This window comes from Dama dama, chromosome 32 (genome assembly GCF_033118175.1).
Source record: "Dama dama isolate Ldn47 chromosome 32, ASM3311817v1, whole genome shotgun sequence".
NCBI lineage: Eukaryota > Metazoa > Chordata > Mammalia > Artiodactyla > Cervidae > Dama > Dama dama.
The window spans coordinates 22,158,965-22,183,733 of NC_083712.1; the positions used below are offsets into that span (position 1 = coordinate 22,158,965).

Here is a 24,769-nt window from a genome sequence, read left to right on the forward strand (position 1 = left end):
TCTAAGGAAGAAGATGACCTGTCTTAGTTTTGAAACTATGCAGCCTTTCAAATGCACCAAGGAAGAAAGCCACTTACCTTTCTCAGCGATAGCTCCACGTTGGTGTCAGCACTGAAATTATATTTGGCGACAGCTTCTCCAATTTCACCAGGCTGGGCTGGGGGAGGTGGTCTTGCAGGCTGTGCTTTTTCAGGAGGTGTGAGTTTCTACAAAGGAGAACAGTTCTCTTTATTCTTTGTCTTCTTTTTAAATTAATTTTGATTGGTGTGTATTGCTTTATGATGCTGTGTTAGTTTCTGCCATACAGCAAAATGAATCAGCTATATGTGCACATGTATCCCCTCTCTTTTGGATTTCCTTCCCATTCAGGGCACCCAAGAGCTCAAAGTAGAGTTCCCTGTGCGTAGAGTAAGTTCTCATTAGTTATGTATTTTATACATAGCATCAACAGTGTATGTGAGCCAATCCCAGTTTCCCAGTTCTTCCCACGCCACTCCCCACCCCTCCTTGGGGGCAGTGTAAACTGATACAGCCCCTATGGAAAACAGTATGGAGGTGCCTTCAAAAATGAAACGTAGAACTAACATATGACCCAGTAATCCCACTCCTGGAGATATACCATATCTCCATACCACAGAGAAAACCATAATTCAAAAGGATACGTGCACCCTAACATTCATAGCAATACTATTTACAATAGCCAGGACATGGAAACAACTTAAATGTCCCATCAGCAGAGGGATGGATAAAGATGTGGTGCATATATATATAATGGAATATTACTCAGCCATAAAAATGAATGAAATTGGGTCATTTGTGGAGACATGGATGGTCCTAGAGATGGTCATACAGAGTGAGGTAAGAAAGAGAAAAATAAATATCATATTAACTCATAACTGTGGAGTCTAGAACAATGGTACAGATGAACTTATTTGCAAAGCAGTTATCTATTCTTGACCCATGGTGACTCTAGAAACAACAATCACGTAGGGGGAGAAGGGGAAGGGCTTACCTCTACATATGAGATTGGGAAAATGCCCACTCTCCCGTGATGCTCTCCCTCATACCAGTTCTGATCAATTTTCCTGAGGATGTAGACAGTATCTCCTTTCTTAAATGACAGCTCCCTGGAAGAGATACATTTAAATTTTTTTTTTTTTTGTGATGTACAGCAGTTATTCTTCAGATCAGCATTCTCACTGGATCTGCATTTGGCTGGTTAATGTACTTCCAGTATTGAAAAAAAGTCTGTTGAGCCCAGTTAGCTAAGGATGTTCCTTGAAAAATTTTTAGAATTCATTTGAAACATTATCATTTTAGAAATGATTGAAAAAGAGCAAATATAAACATCATGTCTGATTTAAATCACAGGCAGATTAATAAGAAATTCAAAGGTGGGGACAGATGATTGCTATCTACTCTTTGATTTATGGGAGAAGAGTTGTGATGCTTGCCATAATGCTGGGTTTAGTCTGCAATGATTTTTATTTGCCCTGAAGTTAGCTAGTTAGTTACTTCTCTCTCTTTGTCTCCTTTGTCTCCTCCTGTGAGCTCAAGCTTACAATGAGGAGACCAATATCATTTAACCTTAGCACACAAATGCCAACATGAGAAAACATTTTATTTATGGTTCCTTGAAGCTGGTTGACATGCATTTAAGTAGAGTATCTTGATAATGATTTTATCTTGTGGAGCAGAAAAGATTTTATACTTTGATTTTTCAAATGAGGTACAATGAGAAAAAATTTTAAAACATGGAGTATAATTGACATGTAACATTATGTTAGTTTCGGATGTACAACATAATATTTGTATATATTTAAAAATGACCACCACAATAAGTTGAATTAACAGTCACCACATATAGTTCCCATTTTTTTCTTATGATGAGAACCTTTAAGATTTATTAGAAACTTTCAACAAATATGCAGTACAGTATTATGAACTATGGTCACAAAGATCAATTTGTTTCAAGTGCAAAGACATGCACAGATTGCTTGTACCCTCCTTTATGTTTTTTTGGTTTTTAAATCTAAAAATAATTTCAAGAAAGTAAGTATGCTTTTCCATTTTGACTGTTTCTAAGGAGATAGTAGGTAGATTGGGGTGTTTAATTTTAAGTTATAAAGACATTACTCATCATGAATAATTCATGGCTAAATTCTCACCCTCACTGCTATAGTTTTTCATGGCTTCATCTCCCAGGTGATTGTGTCTCTGTGTTATTTTGTCTTCACAATCATGTCTCGTTGAAGGGTACTTATTTTGGATCTTTTGCCAAGAGCCCCACAGTCTGACACACCTGCCTTCCCACTCCCAAATCTTCTGTGTTGTTTTGTTCAGGATCTTGAGTTGGAGCATTTATGTGTGAAGAGTATATAACACAGAGAGGTTTATATTAAATGTAGAATATTTCACATTGATTAAAAGAATTAATTGAAAAAGGCTGCATAGTTAAAAGAATTATCACACATTTAGAAGTGCTAAAATCTTCACAATGGAAGTGTGTTAAATTTTCAGTAACCCTAAAAGCAAAGAAGATTCACAGAGCCTTACATTCAAATACAGTACTTCCCTCTTCACACATGTGCCTAATATAGAAAAGAAAAACCGAAGTATTTTCATGTTTACAATCCAACAGTTTTATTTATACTAAGTACATTTTGTATCTGGAAATGAGATCAGAAAACTTAGCTTTTAAAAAAGAGTAATTAAGAGACAGCTAATTATTTTTCTTTTAAATATGAAAAGATATCCTTTCTATGGGTAAAGACTTGTATTTAGAATTTTCGAGTCATCTGGGAAAAAAGGACAGTGGTCTCACTTTTCAGTTTTCAAAATTATGTTCATCTCATCTCAGAGCTAGAATTTCTAGCATTTGTTTGTAGACTTTTTGATGATGGCCATTCTGACCAGTGTGAGGTGATATCTCATGGTAGTTTTGATTTGCATTTCTCTAATAATGAGCAATGTTGAGCATCTTTTCATGTGTTTGTTAGCCATCTGTACATCATCCTTGGAGAAATGTCTGTTTAGGTCTTTTTCCCACTTTTTGATTGGGTTGTTTGTTTTTCTGCCATGGAGTTGTATGAGCTGCTTGTATATTTAGGAAATTAATCCTTTCTCAGTTGTTTCATTTGCTATTATTTTCTCCCATTCTGAGGGTTGTCTTTTCACCTTGCTTATAGTTTCCTTTGCTGTGCAAAAGCTTTTAAGTTTCACCATTGAGAATAATGTTTGCTATAGGCTTATTATGGTCTTTATTATGTTGAGGTAGTTTCCTTCTATGCCCATTTTTCGAAGAGTTTTAATCATAAATGGGTGCTGAATTTTGTCAAAGGCTTTTTCTGCCTCTATTGAGATGATCATATGATTTTTATCTTTCAATTTGTTAATATGGTGTGTCACATTGATTGATTTCCGTATATTGAGAATCCTTGCATCCCTGGAATAAATCCAATTTGATCATGGTGTATGAGCTTTTTAATGTGTTGCTGAATTCTCTTTGCTAAAATTTTGTTGAGGGTTTTTGCATCTATGTTCATTAGTGATATTGGCCTGTACTTTTCTTTTCTTGTGTTGTCATTGTCTGGTTTTGGTATCAGGGTGATGGTGGCCTTGTAGAATGAGTTTGGAAGTGTTCCTTCCTCTGCAATTTTTTGAAAGAATTTTAGAAAGATAGGCATTAGCTCTTCTCTAAATGTTTGATAGAATTCTCCTGTGAAGCCATCTGGTCCTGGGCTTTTGTTTTTTGGGAGATTTTTGATCACACCTTCAATTTCAGTGCTTGTAATTGGATTGTTCATAATTTCCATTTCTTTCTGGTTCAGTCTTGGAAGATTGAACTTTTCTAAGAATCTGTCCATTTCTTACAGGTTATCCATTTTATTGCCATATAGTTGTTCATAATAGCCTCTTATAATCTTTTGTATTTCTGCATTGTCTGTTGTAACCTCTCCTTTTCCATTTCTAATTTTGTTGATTTGATTCTTCTTTTTTTCTTGATGAGTCTGGCTAAAGTTATGTTAATTTTGTTTATCCTCTCAAAGAACCAGCTTTTAGTTTTATTAACCTTTACTATTGTTTCTTTCATTTATTTTTTATTTATTTCTGCTCAGGTCTTTATGATTTCTTTCCTTCTGTTAATTTTGGGGTCTTTTTGTTCTTCTTTTCCAGTTGTTTTAGGTGTAAAGTTAGGTTGTCTATTTGATGTTTTTCTTGTTTCTTGAGGTAGGATTGTAGTGCTATAAACTTCCCTCTTAGAACTGCTTTTGCTGCGTCCCATAGGTTTTGAGTTGTCCTGTTTTCATTGTCATTTGTTTCTAGAAATTTTTTGATTTCCCTTTTGATTTCTTCAGTAACCTGTTGGTTATTTAGAAATGTGTTGTTTAATCTCCATGTGTTTGTGTTTCTTACAGTTTTTTTCTTGTAATTGCTATCTAGTCTCATAGTGCTGTGGTTGGAGAAGATGCTTGATATGATTTCAATTTTCTTAAATTTACTGAGGTTTGGTTTATGACCCAAGATGTGGTCTATCCTGGAGATTGTTCCACGTGCACTTGAGAAGAAGGTATATTCTGCATTTGGATGGAATGTCCCGAAGGTGTCAATGAGGTTCATCTCATCTAACGTATCATTTAAGACTTGTGTTTCTTTATTAATTTTCTGTTTTTATGATCGATGATCTGTCCATTGGTGTGAGTGGGGTGTTAAAGTCTCCTACTATTATTGTGCTATTGTCAATTTCTCCTTTTATGTCTATTAGTGTTTGTTTTATGTATTGAGGTGCTCCTATGTTGGATGCATAGATATTTACAACTGTTATATCTTCCTCTTGGATTGATCCTTGATATTCTTTATTTTAAGGTCTCTTTTGTCTGATATGAGGATTGCTACTCTAGCTTTCTTTTGCTTCCCATTTGCATGGAATATATTTTTCCATCCTCTCATTTTCAGTCTATATGTGTCTTTAAGCCTGAAGTGGGCTTCTTGTATGGGTCTTGTTTGTATCCATTCAACCAGTCTGTGTCTTTTGGTTGGAGCATTTAATCCATTTACATTTAAAGTAATTATTGATATATATGTTCCTATTGCCATTTTCTTTTTTTTCCTATTGCCATTTTCTTAATTGTTTGGGGTTGATTTTGTAGATCTTTTTTCTTCTCTTGTATTTCTTGACTATATAAGTCCCTTGAACATTTGTTGTAAAGCTGGTTTGGTGGTACTGAATTCTCTTAACTTTTGCTGGTCTGAAAAGTTTTTTATTTCTCCATCAACTTTGAATGAGATCCTTGCCAGGTACAGAAATCTTGGTTGTAGATTTTCCCCTTTCAGTACTTTAAATATATCCTGCCATTCCCTTCTTCTGACAGGCAGAGTTTCTGCTGAAAGATCAGCTGTTAAGCGTATGGGGTTTGCCTTGTATATTACTTGTTGCTTCTCCCTTGCTGCTTTTAATATTCTTTCCTTGTGTTTAGTCTTTGTTAGTTTGACTAATATGTGTCTTGGCATGTTTCTCCTTGGGTTTATCCTGTATGGGACTCTTTGTGCCTCTTGAACTTGATTGACTATTTCCTTTTCCGTGTTGGGGAAATTTTCAACTATGATCTTTTCAAAAATTTTCTCATACCCTTTCTTTTTCTATTCTTCTTCTGGGACCCATATAATTCAAATGTTGTTGCATTTGATATTGTCCCAGAGGTCTCTGAGACTATCCTCAGTTCTTTTTATTCTTTTTACCTTATTCTGCTCTTCAGAAGTTACTTCCACCATTTTATCTTCCGGCTCACTGATTTGTTCTTCTGCTTCAGATATTCTGTTATTGGTTCCTTTTACAGTATTTTTAATTTCAGTAATTGTGTTATTTGTCTCTGTATGTTTATTCTTTAATTCTTCTAGGTCTTTGTTAATTAATTCTTGTATTTTCTCCGTTTTGTTTTCAAGGTTTTTGATCATCTTTACTGTCATTATTCTGAATTCATCTTCAGAATGAAATGCCTATTTCCTCTTCATTTATTTGGACTTGTGTTTCTGGTTTGTTCCTTCATTTGTGTAGTATTTCTCTGCCTTTTCATTATTTTTTTTTACACTTACTGTTTGAGGTCTCCTTTTCCCAGGCTTCAAGGTTGAATTCTTTCTTCCTTTTGGTTTCTGCCCTCCTCAGGTTGGTCCAGTGGTTTGTGTAAGCTTTGTATAGGGTGGGATTTGTGTTGAATTTTTGTTTGTTTTTCCTCTGATGGGCAACACTGAGTGAGGTGGTAATCCTGTCTGCTGATGAGTGGGTTTGTATTTTGGTTTTGTTTGTTGTTTAGATGAGGCATCCTGCACAGGGTGCAACTGGTGGTTGGGTGATACCCGGTCTTATATTCAAGTGGTTTCCTTTGTGTGAGTTCTCACTATTTGATATTCCCTAGGGTTAGTTCTCTGGTAGTCTAGAGTCTTGGAATCAGTGCCCCTACTCCAAAGGCTCAGGGCTTGTTTTCATGTCACGGGAGGCTCATCTTTCTAGAAATCTCATTTTGATAAGTTTATTCCACCCCCAACCCCCACCACCTTTGAATAAGTGGCCATTGACAACCATTGGGAATAGCATTTTATCTCTTTTTCCTAGTTAACAATCTATACATTATGTATTCAGTAAAAAAAAAAAAAAAAAAGCATTTAAAACAGATTATTTGAAACAAATATCTGTCTCTTGTTTGTTAAGATGTTAGGCACAAGAAGTACTCACATTTCTTGCAGGACATTTTATCCTGCCCAGAATGTCTGTAAGATATTTGGTTTCCGCCCAAAGGTCCTTGATACATGGTCCTGTCCAAAACCATTTGGCATGGACAGATACATTCATGGACAGTTTGGATAGGACCAGACTTCAAGGACCTCTGGGCCAAATGTCTGCTAACCCTCACATCTAGCTCATGGTTGAAATGACTTCACAATGTGGTCAGTCCTCCTGAAACTTTCAGAGCTGTCTGGATGTGAGAGCCTTTTTTTGTAGCTGTATGAGTCATCCACAACCATGATTTTTGTGTCAGGTGTGTAGCTACATTGGGGGTGATGCATAACCACTCTTTTATATTTCCTGAGAACAGAAAAAGAGGAAGGTGATTAAGTTGCAATCAGATAAATTTATTGGTACTATGAGGGAAACAATTTTTTTTTCTTACTAAAGAATGGGAAAGTCTAAGGATCTCTTCAAGAAAATTAGAGATACCAAGGGAACATTTCATGCAAAGAAGGGCTCAATAAAGGACAGAAATGGTATGGACCTTCTGTCCAGAAGCAGAAGATACTAAGAATAGGCGGCAAGAATACACAGAAGAGCTATACAAAAAAGATCTTTATGACCCAGATAATCACGATGGTGTGATCTCCAACCTAGAGCCAGACATTCTGGAATGCGAAGTCAAGTGGGCCTTAGTGAAGCATCACCATGAACAAAGCTAGTAGAGGTGATGGAATTCCAGTTGAGCTATTTCAAATCCTAAAAGATGGTGCTGTGAAAGTGCTGCACTCAATATGCCAGCAAATTTGGAAAACTCAGCAGTGGCCACAGGACTGGAAAAGGTCAATTTTCATTCTGACCCCAAAGAAAGGCAATGCAAAGAATGCTCAAACTATTGTACAATTGCACTCATCTCACATGCTGGTAAAGTAATACTCAAAATTTTCCAAGTCAGGCTTCAACAGTACATGAACCATGACCTTCCAGATGTTCAAGCTGGATTTAGAAAAGGCAGAGGAACCAGAGATCAAATTGCCAATATCCGCTGGATCATTGAACAAGCAAGAGAGTTCCAGAAAAATATCTACTTATGCTTTATTGACTATGCCAAAGCCTTTGATTTTGTGGACCACAACAAACTCTGGAAAATTCTGAAAGAGATGGGAATACCAGACCACATGATCAGCCTCTTAAGGAACCTATATGCAGGTCAAGAAGCAACAGTTAGAACTGGACATGAAACAACAAACTGGCTCCAAATAGGAAAAGGAGTACGTCAAGGCTGTATGTTGTCACCCTGCTTATTTAACTTATATGCAGAATACATCCTGAGAAATGCTGGGCTTGATGAAGCACAAGCTGGAATCAAGATTGCCGGGAGAAATATCAATAACCTCAGATATGCAGATGACACCACCCCCTTATGGCAGAAATTGAAGAACTAAAGGGCCTCTTGATGACAGTGAAAGAGGACAGTGAAAACGTTGACTTAAAACTCAACATTCAGAAAACTAAGATCATGGCATCCGGTCTCATCACTTCATGGCAAACAGATGGGGAAACAGTGGAAACAGTGACAGACTTTATTTTCTTGGGCTCCAAAATCACTGCAGATGGTGACTGCAGCCATGAAATTAAAAGACTCTTACTTCTTGGAAGGAAAGTTATGACCAACCTAGAGTGAGTGAGTGAAGTCGCTCAGTCGTGTCCAACTATTTGCAACCCCATGGACTGTAGCCCACTAGGCTCCTCCATCCATGGAACTTTCTAGGCAAGCATACTGGAGTGGGTTGCCATTTCCTTCTCCAGGGGATCTTCCCAACCCAGGGATTGAACCCGGGTCTCCTGCATTGCGGGCAGACACTTTACCGTCTGAGCCACCTAGACAACATATTAAAAAGCAGAGACATTACTTTGCCAACAAAGGTCCATCTAGTCAAGGCTATAGTTTTTCCAGTAGTCATGTATGGATATGAGAGTTGGACTATAAAGAAAGCTGAGTATCAAAGAATTGATGCTTTTGAACTGTGGTGTTGGAGAAGACTCGAGAGTCCCTTGGACTGCAAGGAGATCCAACCAGTCCATCCTAAAGGAGATCAGTCCTGAATATTCATTGGAAGGACTGATGCTGAAGCTGAAACTCCAATCCTTTGGCCACCTGATGCAAAGAACTGACTCATTGGAAAAGACCCTGATGCTGGGGAAGATTGAAGGCAGGAGGAGAAGGGGATGATGGAGGATGAGATGGTTGGTTGGCATCACCGACTCAATGGATGTGAGTTTCAGTAAACTCTGGGAGTTGGTGATGGACAGGGAGGCCTGGCGTGCTGTAGTCCATGGGGTCACAAAGAATCAGACACAACTCAGCGACTGAACTGAACTGGAAGTTCTGGGATGGGTTCCATGGGTGATTACTCACTCCACTTCTCTAAAGGCGTATAATACAATTAGATTTTGTTGGTTGAGGAAGACCTTAGTGGGGGTAGCGCAGGTGCCCTTGAGAACAACTGTGTCATTTACACTCCCGTTGGCAGCGTGCGGGAGAGTGGGTTTCCCCGAACCTTTGCCACGTTCACACATTCACAGTGAGGACTTGGCCATGGAGGAGGGTGAGGGGCTTGGCACTTGGAGCAGATGAAATCCATGACACAATCGCCACCACAAACACCTTTCCTCTGCACTGCACCTCATCTGTCTTCCGATGCTTGTTTCTGATTCAGATTTCTCAAAAAGCTTCTGAGCCCTGAGCATATTTTATACATCCTGTCATGCCTCAGGGCTTCACACATCTGAGGACACATTTGATTGTCATAAAGAAGAAATGAAATTTATGTGTTTTAAATCATTATTTTATATAACTGACATGCCTTGTATGAATGATCACACCATACCCGAATAGCAGTGGAAGCAGAGCAGATGTTACTTCTCTCATCAGAAAAAAAGGCTGTAAGCTTTCCTTCACGTTCAACATCTTCCCCTCTAAATAGCATTTTCTTATTCATTTCCAAATTTTGAGTGGTTTTATTGTTTATACGTCTTCTGCCAGAGATGGATTCTTTAACTATTAATTCATATAATATGCATTTTTATGAACAAATGCTTTGACTGTTGTATATATTCCATCTAAACGGCATAGTGTAATTTAATGCCAGCATCTTGAATTCTACTGGAGACCAAAGTTTCTTAAGTTAGGCATGTGACATGGACCATAACAGAGCTGTAAGTCTTGCTCCTATTTAAATCTCCTCATGTGCTTACTATTAGCTTTCCCTAACCATGTGCCCATCTGATGAACAAGTTCCTAAAAAAAAAAAAAAAGTGAAAAATTCCAACACAATTTGTGTTGTGAAAACACCAACATTAAAAGACCACAGGATAGGGAATTCCCTGGCAGTCCAGTGGTTAAGACTTCGTCTCCATGCTTCCACTGTGGAGGGTGGAAGGTTGGATCCTTGGTTGAGGAACTAAGATCCCACATAACCCTCATTGTGGCCAAATAAATAGATAAAATGTTAACCTCTTAAAAAAAGAAAAAAAGGCCACAGGATAAAAATGTACTCAGAGTCTTTAAGCTCTGAGTATTGAGAAATGGAGATTTTTACTATAGGAGTCTTTGTACACAGTTATAGTCTTTAACCACAAACTATCCTTGATATAGTTGGATAAATAAATGTTATCAAATTCTCTAAGTATTAATTACTCCCCAACACTTTATTTTTACTTCATTCTTGACATGAAAATTCTAGAAACAAAGATCCTTAATTTCGTTTTGTTTTTCCTATCCTTTTGAACTCATTGTGCTCTAACATATTTAGGGTAATTTAAAACTCAGTGTTTCTCAATGAAACTCAAAATGAAAATAAAATTACCCCAACATCCCAATGAATTAAAAAAGAACCATTTAATTAGAGTTGATTGCTGAATTGGGAACTAGGTCTTATTTGTAACACATCACAGTGCAATATTTGTCTTTTAAAGTATTATTTATGTATTTAAAGTCACCTTAAATCATATGATGAATGCTTATACTTACTTGGATGTCTGAGCCTTAAAATCGTAAACAGCTTTTGCAGGCAGTTTCTGAAAAGGAAGGAAATAGTTGATGCTAACTTAAAATTTTGGATATCCTATTAAAAAAGCGGTTTCATATGAATTAAAGAGAAATGAAACTTGAGGGATTGATTAAACATATACAGTGTAAATCATATATGCAATTTATAAGCAAATCAATTGGTTCTTTTTAGATAGTTAAACTATAACAGATGACCTATTCACCATAATTGTTGAATATCACATTTCATCTTAGGGACTAAAGCAAATGTTTGCCATGAAAGGGGAATAAAATGCCTGCAGAGGATTTGGTCCTAGGTATATTTTGGTTTTCCTGGGATAACTGTGGAAGGTCAATTGTTCTGTGTCCTAAGTATTGACACAGCTTCTGAACCATAATTAAAGGACTGGAAAAAGTCACAAAGGAAGTCATTACTTCTTTTACTAAACACTTGTTAACATAGTAACAAAGAAATATAGCCAAGTTACCACGGAGAGGCTAGTTAGTGGCCAAAAGCATGGGCTTCCTCATTTTGTATTCCCTGGGGAGTTCAGGAATTCTTTAGCACCCAGTACACCAGCTGCTCATCTTTGAGTCCTGACCAGATTCGACACAAGCCCACACTCGCGGTGTGGGGCTCACAGATCTTCCTGAGGCACCTGTAGCTACTCACTTGAGCTCTTCCTCTCTGATGCCAATCATCCTCTCACCTCTCTTTCCCTGTGACTCTGGTGGACTTTGGGCATCCTGGATCATTCCTGACTTTGGATCCTGGATCCACAGGCACTGGACTATGTTAGACACTGGTAGAGAACCTTCTGGAGTGGCTGATGGTCCAGGACCAGCCTTCTGTTTCCATCAAACATTCATGGCTTCAAGATAGTACAAGCTAGACCATCAGCCCTGGCTCAGGACCACAGACAAGAGCCAGCAGGTTAGGGGTTCCCAGGAACAGCGGTTTTTTTCAGGGATCCAACCCAACAAAAGCAGGGCAGCAAAAATTATTTCCATGGAACTTGTATTGATTTGCATCACAGCTGATAGGACTGTCCGCTTCATCGCTGGGCCAGAAATCTGGATAGGGAAAGCTTTCTTCCTCCAAGGGGTGGCCCAGCTCAAGATGTTTCAGACAAAGCTGTTAATTTACAGGTCAGGTCAAGACTCAGAGAGTCACTCTCAAAAATGGACTACAACTGGGGGAGATGTGCTGCTCAGGTTAGAATGCAGTGGCTTCAAATCCTTTGCTCGGGCTCCAGGGAAAACTAATTTCTAGTTTCTTCATCAACACTTTTATGTTTTTAATCTGGGCTCTTTACTGGTTTTGGACATAACTTAGGCTGGCAAATGCTTTCTCAAGTATATTGTTGAAAAAGACTCAAATGCCACTAAGCAGGCTACCTCTTTTTCTGGAGTTCCTCTTCTTTCCCTGGGTGCAGTTCTTCCAAGATCAGTCAGTGTGGCCGAGTAACTCCTAGGGGACTCGTGGTCTGTTGGAAAGGACAGGGCCAGAATGAGTATCCACGTAATAAAAAGCAGACTTGATGGGCCATTTCCCCTGGTGGCAACTATATTCCCCTTCAAATGTGGAGAGACACCACAATGGAAAGCACAGGCCTAAAACTCACAGGTAATTACAAAGATGTGATATAAGACACAAAACAGAGCACTTTTAGAGGAAAAGTATCCAAGATGTCAGAAGTATTATAAATATAAAGGTTTAATTGTTACGCTGCCAATACAATTATGCTGCAGCACCTACTATAGGTAATTCAAAGTTACAGGGATTTTTCCTCTCAAGGATTTAATACTTGCTGTTCTTTTTGCCACCAGTTTATAATTTCTATGATAGAGCCTATAGAAGATGAAGATGGCAGCAACCATTTATAAAAACTGAAGCATGTTATGGAACAATTTAAGGATGTAGAAATGAAAAACAAAAAAATATGATGATGGCAGAACTACGTCGTGGCCATTCTCTTCTCTCTTTCTCTCTGTGTTTAATGACTTATTGAGTCTGAAGATGACATCTTAAGGTTTAAGGCTTAATAGGCCATCATCTGTTTGCTTCCTTTGTGCTCAACTATCTTATTAGAAAGTGAATATCTATCCCCAGGAACAAAAGGATAAAAATTTTCTAAACAGAAAGTGTCGTATTGGTGGCCAGTGACTTATGAACTATTGCATTGTTTCTGTTTGCTCTAAAACAAAACATACAAAATTAATTGCACTATAAAATAAAGATGCAAGTATCTATTAATGATATCTTTATATCTTATGCTTTTATATGTGGAAATGTAAATGACATTGAATAACTGGAAAAGGTTACTTATGAAAACATTACATTATAACATGTCTCAGTCAGTGAAAATTTCAAGTTGTTGACTTTGATTTTAAAAATGTAAATTTACTATTTTTGAAGCATGTCACATGGTATAAATGAAAACAAACATAAATACTAATAAGATAAGCAAATTTGTGCAATAGTTACTAACAGTCAGGTTATATATGTTACATTAATTTGAAATATGAATTATGACTTTTTCCCTATAGATATCCTGTGCTCAAATTCTGAATTGCATGAGTTTGAATCTTGTTTCTGCTACCTACTCATTGTGTGACTTTGGTCAGATTTCTTGTCCTCTCTGGGTGTTAATTTCCTCATCTGTAAAACAGTGCTTACAATAATATCTATCATCTAGGTTTATGCCGTGTTAAGTAGAAAATGTGTGTAAAGCACTTTGGAATGTCTGGTGCATAAAAAAATTCTGTGAACAATCTAAGTTTCAGCCTGGAAGATTCATTCCAGCTTCTTAAACTTTACACAGGAAACAAATTCACTTTAAGCATTAATGAAAAGGATTGGATAAAAATATCAAAACATCCTGTGTTTTCCAGTAATGTATACCTGAAAAAATGTCCTCTGTATTTGAATTGCTATTTGTCCTTGTGTTCCACTTTAAGGAATCTATGAAAATGAAGTTGAGAGTCACTTTTATCCTAAATAATCTAATTCAAATGTTGGTACAGGATTGTTTTTAGCAGAAATAGAAAATAGATTAAATAATGAAGAGGAAGAGAAAATGAATAAATGAATGATGGAAATGAGACTTTTACATATACAGCTTAAAGATATATTCACAAAAATTTTATCAGTTGTATCTTTTAAAAGAAGAGAGTTATTAAACAAGTCCTATTTATTCTCTTTTAATCACACATCAATTGCTACATTACATATTTTGGTTTTGCTTCCTGAGTGTGCTGATTTTACATCTTCTGTATAGAATGTCAGCAAATTATTTATTGGGTGAATGACTAGAAAGTTAATAGAATCAAGGAAAAGATATTAAACTACTGATTTTGATTCATTTTTCACAACAAAAAAGGAGCTAATGCAAAGTTGTCAGTTTCTTAAGGACACTGATACTCAATTATGATTTCTGTCTTGAAATTCTTATAAACTGGTAAAATAAGTTTAATTTGTCATTTCTATGTAACAGTTATCTCAACCCTAACATCAAGCTGCAAAACTATTTATCCCTTTTGATTCTGAATGAGTAAATTTTTGTGATCACTTTAAGCCACACATCAAGTCCAAATATCCCATGAACAAATGAGAACTATTCGGTAAGATGTTTGTACAACAAGCATTTGCTTCACAACATATAATGAATCCAGGTGGTCACAGAGCTCAAGAATGATGAGATGTAGGAATGAAACATGAAAGAACTGGAGGGTGTGTATGTGAACCACAAGGGAAAAGAAAGAAAAGTTGATCCACCTTGGAGGTTCAGTGCACTGTCATGGTCTTGGTGGTGGTAGTTGTTGTTGGTGTCGTCTTGGAAGGAGGCACTGTGAGGCATTCTCCCACAATCGTTCTGGTACAACGGGCAATGAATAGCACCTTCTTGAGGCAGTGGGTGAAAAGGCTGGTGCATGGGGCTCCTTTTTAGGGCTTTGAGTGATGAATTCCTTTCAGGAATATCTGGCAGCAGTTCACTGATAAGACGGTGCAATATACTGTTGTCTGGCAAACTTCCCCTTCTCTTTTCAGCCTTAATTTGGTCACAGATGTCCTTAAGGGCAGAGTCCAGAGCCTCAAACACAGACGTCTTACATTTTGCCTTTTCCATCTGTTTTTTGGGAGTTGAATTTTTTTTCCTCCGGAAAGGCACAGGACTGACCAGAAATGCCAGTTTAGAAAGGCCAGGGTCCATGTCTTGTCTTCTGGGCTCATCAGCGTTTTCGTGTTTAGCTCTTTCGTGTTTTAACATCGTGGTAAATCGAGTATAGGAGGCAGGGCATCTGCCTTTGCAGGAGCTGATGAGGTGCCGGTGATGATGGTGGTGATGGTGGTGATGATGGTGGCTGGATCCATAAAAACTTTCAGAGGATGTGAAAGAAAAGTGATCAAAATCACTCTCGCTGCAGAAGGACGATCCTTCAACGTGAATGTAATCACTGTGGTCAGACACAACTCCATCCTGGTCGCTATCAGAAAACTCCACGTGGGTTCTCGGCTGGTCGTCACTGGTGACTTCAATGTGGATGGGCACCAGGGCTGTAGACTTGTAGCTTCGTGGTACCTGAGATGGGTGTCTACCTTGATTCTCTTCCTCCAGCAAAGACTCAATGGAAAACCGCCTTTGGGGACACAAACCATTCTGTTGCGGCTCCAGGGTTATAGGAGATAACATTTCATCTCCCAAATTCGGCATGGACTTTGACTTCTGGATCAACTTTTCAAATTCAGAAATGCGGGTGGGGACCATGTCCCTGGGCACCTCCTCGGTGGAAGACTGGCTCCATCCGTGGAGCAGGCCTTTGTGCTGCTGTTCCTTCTCATACTGCATTATTCTCGACTTGACGGAGCAGATGACCTCGGAGTTCATCAGGTCCTTGCGGTTGATGCGGTGCATTTTCTTGTACATCTTTAGGAAGCCCGGGGTGTCGTGGGCCGACCTGTGTCGGAGCCTTGATCTGCCGTTACTGCGGCCCTCCTGGATATAGGGGGAAGCCCAGGTCACAGGGCAGCTCTCCTTGGGGTCCTCCTCACATAGCAGAGAACCCATACTTTCCGACTTGGTTTTTGGGTCAGGCAAGCTGTCGCAGTCATCATTTAAAAGGTCATCGCAACTACGGGATTTGATTTTGGGGGAGACGGTCTCTTCAGTGCTGCTCCAGACCTCTGCATTTTGCCGGGCCATCTGCCAGCCGTTTTTGAAAGTAATGGCCCTCTGCGAGTCTTGCGGGACATCTAGATGCTGTCTGTAAGTGTTACAGTAATCTAACTCATGGGAGGGGTGGCCGTTGAGCCCTGAGAAACTGGAAAGGGATGGACACGTTTGGCTATCATCCCCACCTTTTAGTCCAAGGCAGCGTGGTGGAAGAGAGACATTGGAGAAGTTAAAAGGCTCGTGAAGAGGACAGCATGTCAGTTAGCATCAGATAGCACAGCAAAGAGAAAGCAGTTAGTGGGGTTCAATCCAGGAACCAAATGTCATATGTGTAGCTTCAACTTAGAGAAAAAAGTCTAATTCTAAAGCAATAAGCATAGCTTTGCAGACAATAGTTAACCAAACCGTGTATGGAAAGTAACTCGTATTGCTAAATATACTTATTTCCATTGCATACTTCATCCATCTTTCTGTGAATATGGTATGTCAAAAATCTAATAGTACTTTGGAAGCCAATAGCATGACCTGGTAGTGATTTAAAGGTTTTGTAATTAAAAATGTTATAGATTTAATCATCTTAATAGGATCAGAATTTGAGTCTTATTTGATTTATAATAATATGGATGTAAAGAGTAATTTATACATTTTCATTTAATTAATACTCCAATAATGATATCAAATAATTTTTCATGGGCATTATATAGAAAAAGCTATAAGACAGAATATTTTCCAGAATTGTAAAATTGAGTTCAGTTGCTGTGAACTACTGCTATTAATATTTTTCTAAGAAATAAACCAACTAGCACCTTTTTAAACAAACGAATTTACCTCTTTGCTTTCTCTACTTTCAACCTCTTACTAGGCAGGTTCCCATAAGGATAACTGGATATATTATAAAACTTTGATCAGAGGTAAATGCACTTGCTTTTTTCCAGGAAAGGTCTTTTTAAAAAATCATTTGCAATATAATAATGTAGAGCTAACCCTGATGGAAATGGTTCTTATGGAAATAGTCTTTTCTTTTGTGTTGCTGAGTGAATTAATAAATGACAGACCACATTACATCTAACGGGACATTTTCTTCTTAAAAATAAGCCTAGTGAAAGAAACTATCTCTATTGACAGCTCCTGCCTTCCCCAAATTCTTCAAAAGTACATAAACACATTAAGTAGCTATGTAGTATTTGGGAAAGGAAGTTAATACCCCCTAGGAAAACAGCAAATATCTAAAGTAATCAGAAAGAATCCTTTTAACTTTTTGCAGGAATCCAAGCATAGTGAGTCAATGGCATTTCATGACCTGTTGGTTTCTTTAGGATATTTGTTTGTATAAATGAGTAGACTCTGGTAAGGGTGCTTCTGATAATTTGAGGAATGGTATATTGAAAGGGACTTCCTCCCTCTGAATGCTGGAATCTGAATCTTCCAGTAAGTACAGCTTTACTAGGTCATGGACAAGAGCTAGCACCTCCTGCCTATACAGAGCCCCATCATCAGAACCAAAAATCCTTTCTCACAAACCAGCAAAGTCTTAGCTTTAACTTTATGTGGCAGCACTTTCAGTGCCTGCATTTGGTATGTGTAGCTGAATCTCTGCTACTTTATGGTAACTTCATTTACAGCTCACTTTCTTCCACACTTCAAATTGCTTCTCTCTTCTGTTTCAACCCCAGAGGGTTGGAAAAGACCTTGGGTCCCCAGATCATAGGTACCTATGGATGCTGGTTCAATCCTAGGTTTCTGCTGTGGGATTATTCTTGTTACAGCTGCAGTTAATATGTAACGAAACAGAGACTTGAAGTAGTGACTGCTCCCTTTCAACACAACTCACTAAACTTCCAGAGAGGAGACAGGCCTTATAGAAAAATGGCTTGGTGATGAACAAACTTCACAAGTTATGGACTGTTGTGAATTGAACACTATGTTATATACAGAATGTGGATATTCTACTCTATGTATGAATACTGACCAAAATATAAACCAAGTGATTAAAGAAACAACCTTCATAGGTTAGACAAACTTTTGTCTAGAATTAAATAATTTTTAAAAAACCAACCCAATTTATGTTTTAGGCAACAATGCTCTCTGTTGCTACTACTAATTTCTATTCTATAAATATGATTAATTTTACTAGTCATAGTAACATTAGAAAAATTTGACAGCATGCAAATGTTTGTAAATGGAATCTTTTAGAAGCCTGACCATACATTTTTTGATACTTTAAATTTGTTTCAAATAACACACGTGATATATTTGGAGAAGAGAAAGCATTGACAGATGAGAGTCAGAGTCCTTTAAGCCATTCAGAAGGTTCATCATCCTGACTTAGTCTGTGTATAAGGAAAACTATTGTCTTGAAGCTATATTTTATTAAAATAGTAACCCGAACCATCTTTGGGTGGTCATCATTGGACCAACTCTCCCAAGGTTAAAACGAACTACTGATTATTTACACGTCATTTATTGCTGCTCACCTTTTGCTCTTGACGGAGAAGAAGGAGAAGAACTAATGAAAGACTTTGTCAGGGTGGTGCTTGATCCTGGGAGGTCTGCTCGGCCTGGGCTAGTGCTCCTTGCACTTGGGTCCCCCAGGCCCCTGGGCTGCCCCACCGCAGGCTCACTTCGCCTCCTTTTCCTAAAGTCGCTGGCCATGCTTGCAGAACTGCAAGAAGGAATCAGCTTCAGTTTGGCTGGTGCAGGGATTCAGATGTGAACCAGAAAGACTAGTGGAAGGTGCCGGAGGTGGCCATGGAATGACTCTCACCCTTCATCCCCCAAATTGCATTTTTTAGGAATTCGTTCCTTAATATAAAAAACTATTTCTTTACACTCACCTCTTTGAAAATTAACAGGCTCATCTGCAAAGAGTGACAGATTCATTTCTTCCTTTACCATTTGGATATCTTTTTCTTTTTTTGTTTTGTTTGATTGCTGTGGTTAGGACTTCCTAGACGTTATTTTTCAGAGCAGTTTTATGTTTATAGAAAAATTGATTGGGAAGTACAGAGAGTTCCCACGTACTCCCTTTCTCTTGCATATGGTTTCTCCTGTTATTATCATCTTTTGTTAGTGTGGTACATTTCTTGCAGTTGATGAATCATATCAGTACATTATTATTAAATGTAATTAAAGCCCATAGTTTACATTAGGGTTCATGTTTTCCGTTGAATATCCTATGAGTTTGACAAATGTATAATGACATACATGCATACATGCATCCCTTACTGTTGTATCATATAGAGTAGTGTCATTATCGGAGAAGGCAATGGCACCCCACTCCAGTACTCTTGCCTGGAAAATCCCATGGACGGAGGAGCCTGGTGGGCTGCAGACCATGGAGTCGCACAGAGTTGGACACGACTGAGCCACTTAGCAGCAGCAGCAGTGTCATTATCACGAAAATCCCCGGGGCTCAACCCCTTCATCCCTGCCTTCCGATGACACCTGGTGGCCACTGATCTTTTCACTGTTTCTAGTTTTACCTTTCCCAGAATGTCATGTAGTTGGAATCAACAGTATGTCATGTTTTCAGATTAGCTTCTTTCATTTAGCAGTGTGCTCTTAAGGTACCTCCATGTCCTTTCATTTCTGGATAGCTCATTTCTTCATATCATTGAATAATATTCCATTATATGGATGCACCATTGTTTATCCATCCTCCTACTGAAGGACACCTTGGTCGCTTCCACATTTTGGCAATTATGAATAAAGCTACTGTAAAATCCACGTACAGGTTTTTGTATGAACATAAGTTTATAATCACCTTTTAAAGTAAAAATTCTCCTATTAAAGTAATATTTTGTTACTGACAATTCAGTGTTATGATTTGTACCATACATCTTTTCTCCATATAGAGGAGTTGTACCAACATGAATACATCCAGAGGAAGGATGCCAAAATGGAAGTGATGATTGGAAAGAAGGAGGAAATCTGGTAAGACCAATTTCTCTTACTTCAAGCTTTCCATAAGGCTTTTTCTACGAATTTTAGCTTTAAAAATCTTACACTGCAATTCCAACATTTAAGAATAACCAATAATCTGGTCATCAAATAAACTATTAGAGTCCTTTCACTTAGTTGTATTAAAAGATGTTGATAGTCTGTAAGGGCAGGGACTTTTTTTTTTTATCATGGTTCTGAGTATAGCATCATTTAAGACAAACATTAATGAATGAATATATACATCACATAGCATGCTGTCTGTCAAATCATTAGATAAAATTCCACCAGCAGCAGCAGCAACAGTACAACAGGTCCTATGACCAAAGTATGCTATTTACTTTACTGACATTATTGTCTTATACAGCATGCATGCACAGTAACCTATGAGGTATTTCAGTGTTTTACAAATAAATTGAACCTACAGACTTTGCACGTATAGAGGTGGAGCCAGACCTCGGAATTTGTCTGCGTTCTTCCCAAGAGGATGCCCATCTTTTATCATTATCCTGTCAGGGTCTGTGTGTCTTTATGAAAGTTAGATTAGAACTTTAAAATTCACATATTCTAGGTGCATACATAGTTGCACAAGATGTAAAAGGAGGAATTTGGCGAGTTCTTTTCTTAGTGACCTTAATGCTGTTAAATGGTACTCGTGAAACCAATGTACAAAGGATCCAGTTTACCAAGTTTTTCCTTTATGTTGATAGAAATTTGCAGGAGGGCAAATTATTCTTAAATATTTGTTGATGATATGATATGGCTGGGAGTTTGCATTTTTCAGTATTGTCACTGAACTGTGTCTGAAGTTCTGTAGTATTTTAAGGTAAGTGTGATATTGAAGGCCTACAAACAGAACTTGCCTTGGTAGTCTCTTAGGGCAGTTAGGACCTACAAGTAATTTGGGTTCAGTTATACTTTGTTCCTTGCTGACTGTGTAAACCTGGTATGTTATGAAGCCTAAGTTTCCATTTACTAGAGATAAAAGGTAGATAATAATACTTAACTCATAATTAAGAATTGAGTACATTTTATGTACTTAGAATGCCTGGTATATGGTAAGTCCTCATTTATCAGTTGTAACAGTATTTCGAGGACTTCCCTGGTGGCTCAGTGATGAAGAACACGCCTGACAATACAGTAGACACGGGAGATGTGGGTTTGATCTCTGGGTCAGAAAGATCCCCTGGAGAAGGAAATGGCAACCTGCTCCAGCATTCTTGCCTGGGAAATCCCATGGACAGAGGAGCCTGGTGGGCTACAGTCCCTGGAGTCGCAAAAGAACTGGACATGACTCAGTGACTAAACAGCAACACTAGTATTTTGATTTGTGTGGTCAGAGTATAATGAACAAACCTACGCAGAATATAATTGATAAAATTGCTTATAATTTACTATAATTAAAAAAAATGTATCCTCATCATATCATCTAACAGTATTGAAAATTAGATGTTTATGATCCTTATCTAAGGAGAAGAAAACTGAGTACAGAGGAGACAGGAAAGGCAAGAGTTTCTTAGCCTGTAAAGTGACCTAGAATTATTTCACTTAAACTTTATACATTCTTGAATATTTCCTCATGTGAAATGATGCAGAAACAGTTAAAACAATTTCATGAATTATGGTGCTTAAAGAAGGAGGATAGAAAATTTTATCATTACTATTTCACTGAAAAAGAAACCACTGGCATAAAATATTCTGGTTGCATAATGTAAGGAGATTTTAAAAAAAATTTTCATTTGGAGAATAATTGCTCTACAATGTTATGTTGGTTTCTGCTTTACAATAATGTGAATCAGCTCCAAGTATACGTATATGTCCTCCATTTGAGCCTCCCTCCCACCCCTCACCGCCTGTAAAGAGATTCTTACCTAGTGGGTCTTTCCAGGCTTCTGTCTATAGAGGATTGATACAATGAGGCCTGTTAAGACAGAAGGATAGTTAACATGAAAATTTTTACCATGGGAAAATTTTGTGTGTCCTTGGACATTAAATTAGGTATCCTAAAAAGAATATTGTCAAAAGTGACATTAAAAATACCATTTATTATGGGCATAAAAATGTTTTCCCAAAAAGAAGTCATGCAGCCTAATTTCTACTTTCCTCTTATCTGCTTTCTCATCTGATATACAGTCATCCTTTGAGGGCAGTTGGTTCCAGGAGCTCCCCAAGGATACCAAAAATCTGAAGATCTCAAGTCCCTTATGTACAATGGTGATTTGCATATAACCTACCCACATCTTTGGTATACTTTAAATCATCTCTAGATTACTTATAAAACCTAATGCAATGTAAATGCTATAGAAATAGCTGCTAGCATGGCAAATTCAAGTTTTGCTTTTTGGAAATTTCTGGAATTATTTTTTTTGGTGGGGGAAATATTTTTGTCCCTAAGTTGGTTGAATCCATGAATGCGGAACCTACAGATATGGAGGGCCAACTGTACAACAGTACTTTTCTCTGTGTAACTAAAAATATTCATAAATCAAACATTGCCTAGGGTGAGAAAAAGAAAAATTACCCCTTCATGTAGAAACAGATTATAAATAGAAATTTCTCACATAAAGAAATGGTTTGATGTTTAAAGAAGTATTTGTAGCCATCATTCAATCCTTATAAAGCATAAACCTTCATAAATTTTTGCCATATTGCCAGGTGTAATTTTTATGTAGACATAAAATTTAAGCAGAACTTCTTTCGTCTGTCAACATAAACATGACTTTTTAAATAAAAAACCACAGAATTTGGTTTGAAATTAAACTACCTGGTCCTTGAATCAGGTACAGATTTTTATTTTTGAAATTATTTACATTCAGGGTTAGGTTAAAATAGAAGATTTAATGAATCAAAGTATAAGCTTTTCTTAAAAAGTGGACTTTTAATCTTTTAGTTAGAAAATCAGCTTTCAGTTGTCCATGGATATAGGAACAAAGAAAAATAGATACTCTAAATTTGATAAATAATTACAAATGCTTATTATATATACCATTTTCATACTCCTTCATTCTGAATAATACAGTGAAATAGATATTAACAATTTTTTGTTAGACATGGATTTGAGAGGCAAGTAGTTGTGGTATGATGTATGATGTCTGGGATGTCTAGGAAAATGCATACCAAGTATGTGTAGATATATACTGACAAGCCCCATTACACACAACTCTAAAATATCTTCTATTAACTATTATTTTCATTTAATCCTCTCTTACTGAATGAGAAAGGAATTGCCCCAAAACAAACAAAGCATCCCTATGCAAGAGAATACTACTCCCTCTTTTTAGACAGAGAAAAAGCATATTAGAATACTTTTAGTTCCCATAAAATATTTAGATTCTGAGGTTTTCAACAAATAAAAAGAAAAAAAATTGGTCTGCTAATCGGGTAAGTTTAAATGACTGTTTTAACTTGCTGCTCTAAATTGGACACTGGAAGGGTGGAAAGATAAATACAAATAAGAAGGATGGAAAACAAGTAAATAAATAAAACCAGATAATTATATTCTGACTTATAAATATTAGCTCTTCATGTTTGCAGAAGAGCAGCACCAAAGAGCCTCAGAACATCTGTGTGGTTCACAGCTTTCATGGAACACCCAACCACAGTGCCCAGTTGGCCAAAAAAAGTGTCCATTTGTGGACACTCTTAGAATACCCTTAAAGTGATCAGAAATTTTGAATCACTAGCTTGAGATGAGCCTAAATACTACTGTAATATGAAATAAAACATAGTGTAAGAAGTGAAGACGCCATGCTATTAAATTGTGTTTTAGACTTAGGCAAAGAAGCTAAAATTATTCCTCCTCGTGCTGGTTTCCACAAGGTAAAATATACTGAAACCAGTATTGTGATGTATGCTCAAAGGAAACGGTTCAGTATTAAATTATAAGGAAGCAATAAGAAGTTTAGATAGATGACTAAGAGAAAACTTTGTATATGATTGGTACTCATACTGAAATGGAAATTGTCTTCAGAAAGGAGATACCTGTTTTACCTATTATAAGCTACTGAGTATTTACATGTTACCATTACTGTAATACACCAAAATGAAAGTCATTTAGTAAAGTACGGACATTGAGTCTAAGTGATCTTGCGTTAAACTTTGCTTAAAAATCCTTACTTGTTCCTTATTAATGTCAGTTTCTCACTGATACTTATGGACTAAAAATGTGTTATTCATGGCATATACTAGGCACTGAATAAATAGTAGCTAGGTTGATGTCCAATCAATTACAAATTTTACCAGAAATGTTTTATATGAGGTTATTAGAGACAGATTCAGTACCTTATCAGAGTATTTTTTAATACTGAGAAACCATGATGTAAAGTTAATAATATAGTTCATATGCTATCAGAACAAATAACACCCTCTTCTCAGCCCCAAGGAGAAGATGAAAAATCAGTTTAAATATCCAAGTGTGTCTGTATGTGATATTTTTCATCACTAGCATTAACATTACAAAATGCATAGAATTAATTTTCTCCTAGTTTTACACCAAGTGTTATTCTGTAATATTAATTATAGAAATGTATTTTACAGAAATCTAGAGTTATTAAGGAATAGTATAACTTGTATAATAGTAATTTGTATCTAAAACTAATTTTTATCTAAAAGGTTTTAGTTCTTAGTACATCTCTTGGAAGTGCTAAGAAGTATGGTATAAAGGAAGGTTAGGAGATGTTTTTTATCTTTAATTTGCCATCATATTATCATCAGGTTTTGGATGTGTTTCTTAAAACAGTTGGACTCTTCTTGACTGAAAAATGAGTGAGTTAGATACAGCGACCTCTGAATTCCATCTCAGTTCTCAATGAACTGCCTTAATAATAACCTGAAAATATTTGGCCAAGATATCTAAGAGAAATATCTGACCTTATCGAATTC

General features: G+C 37.1%; 1 protein-coding gene across 12 annotated transcripts in view; it reads right to left on the bottom strand.

Annotated features, from left to right (window-relative positions):
* The window catches only part of SORBS2 (sorbin and SH3 domain containing 2), a 173,719-nt gene that overhangs the window by 24,949 nt on the left and 124,001 nt on the right, over nucleotides 1–24,769 (bottom strand). For 9 of the 12 annotated variants that reach the window (XM_061134671.1, XM_061134669.1, XM_061134670.1 and 6 more), the window contains 6 exons: nucleotides 21,760–21,809; nucleotides 18,424–18,611; nucleotides 12,174–12,262; nucleotides 10,758–10,804; nucleotides 1,013–1,127; nucleotides 78–206 (listed from right to left, as the gene is read on the bottom strand). In XM_061134671.1, the coding sequence (XP_060990654.1) occupies nucleotides 78–206; nucleotides 1,013–1,127; nucleotides 10,758–10,804; nucleotides 12,174–12,262; nucleotides 18,424–18,611; nucleotides 21,760–21,809 (618 nt within the window). Of the gene's footprint in view, nucleotides 1–77; nucleotides 207–1,012; nucleotides 1,128–10,757; nucleotides 10,805–12,173; nucleotides 12,263–14,553; nucleotides 16,135–18,423; nucleotides 18,612–21,759; nucleotides 21,810–24,769 lie in introns of all 12 variants that reach the window. The other 3 variants (XM_061134677.1, XM_061134675.1, XM_061134676.1) reach the window with 1 other exon arrangement.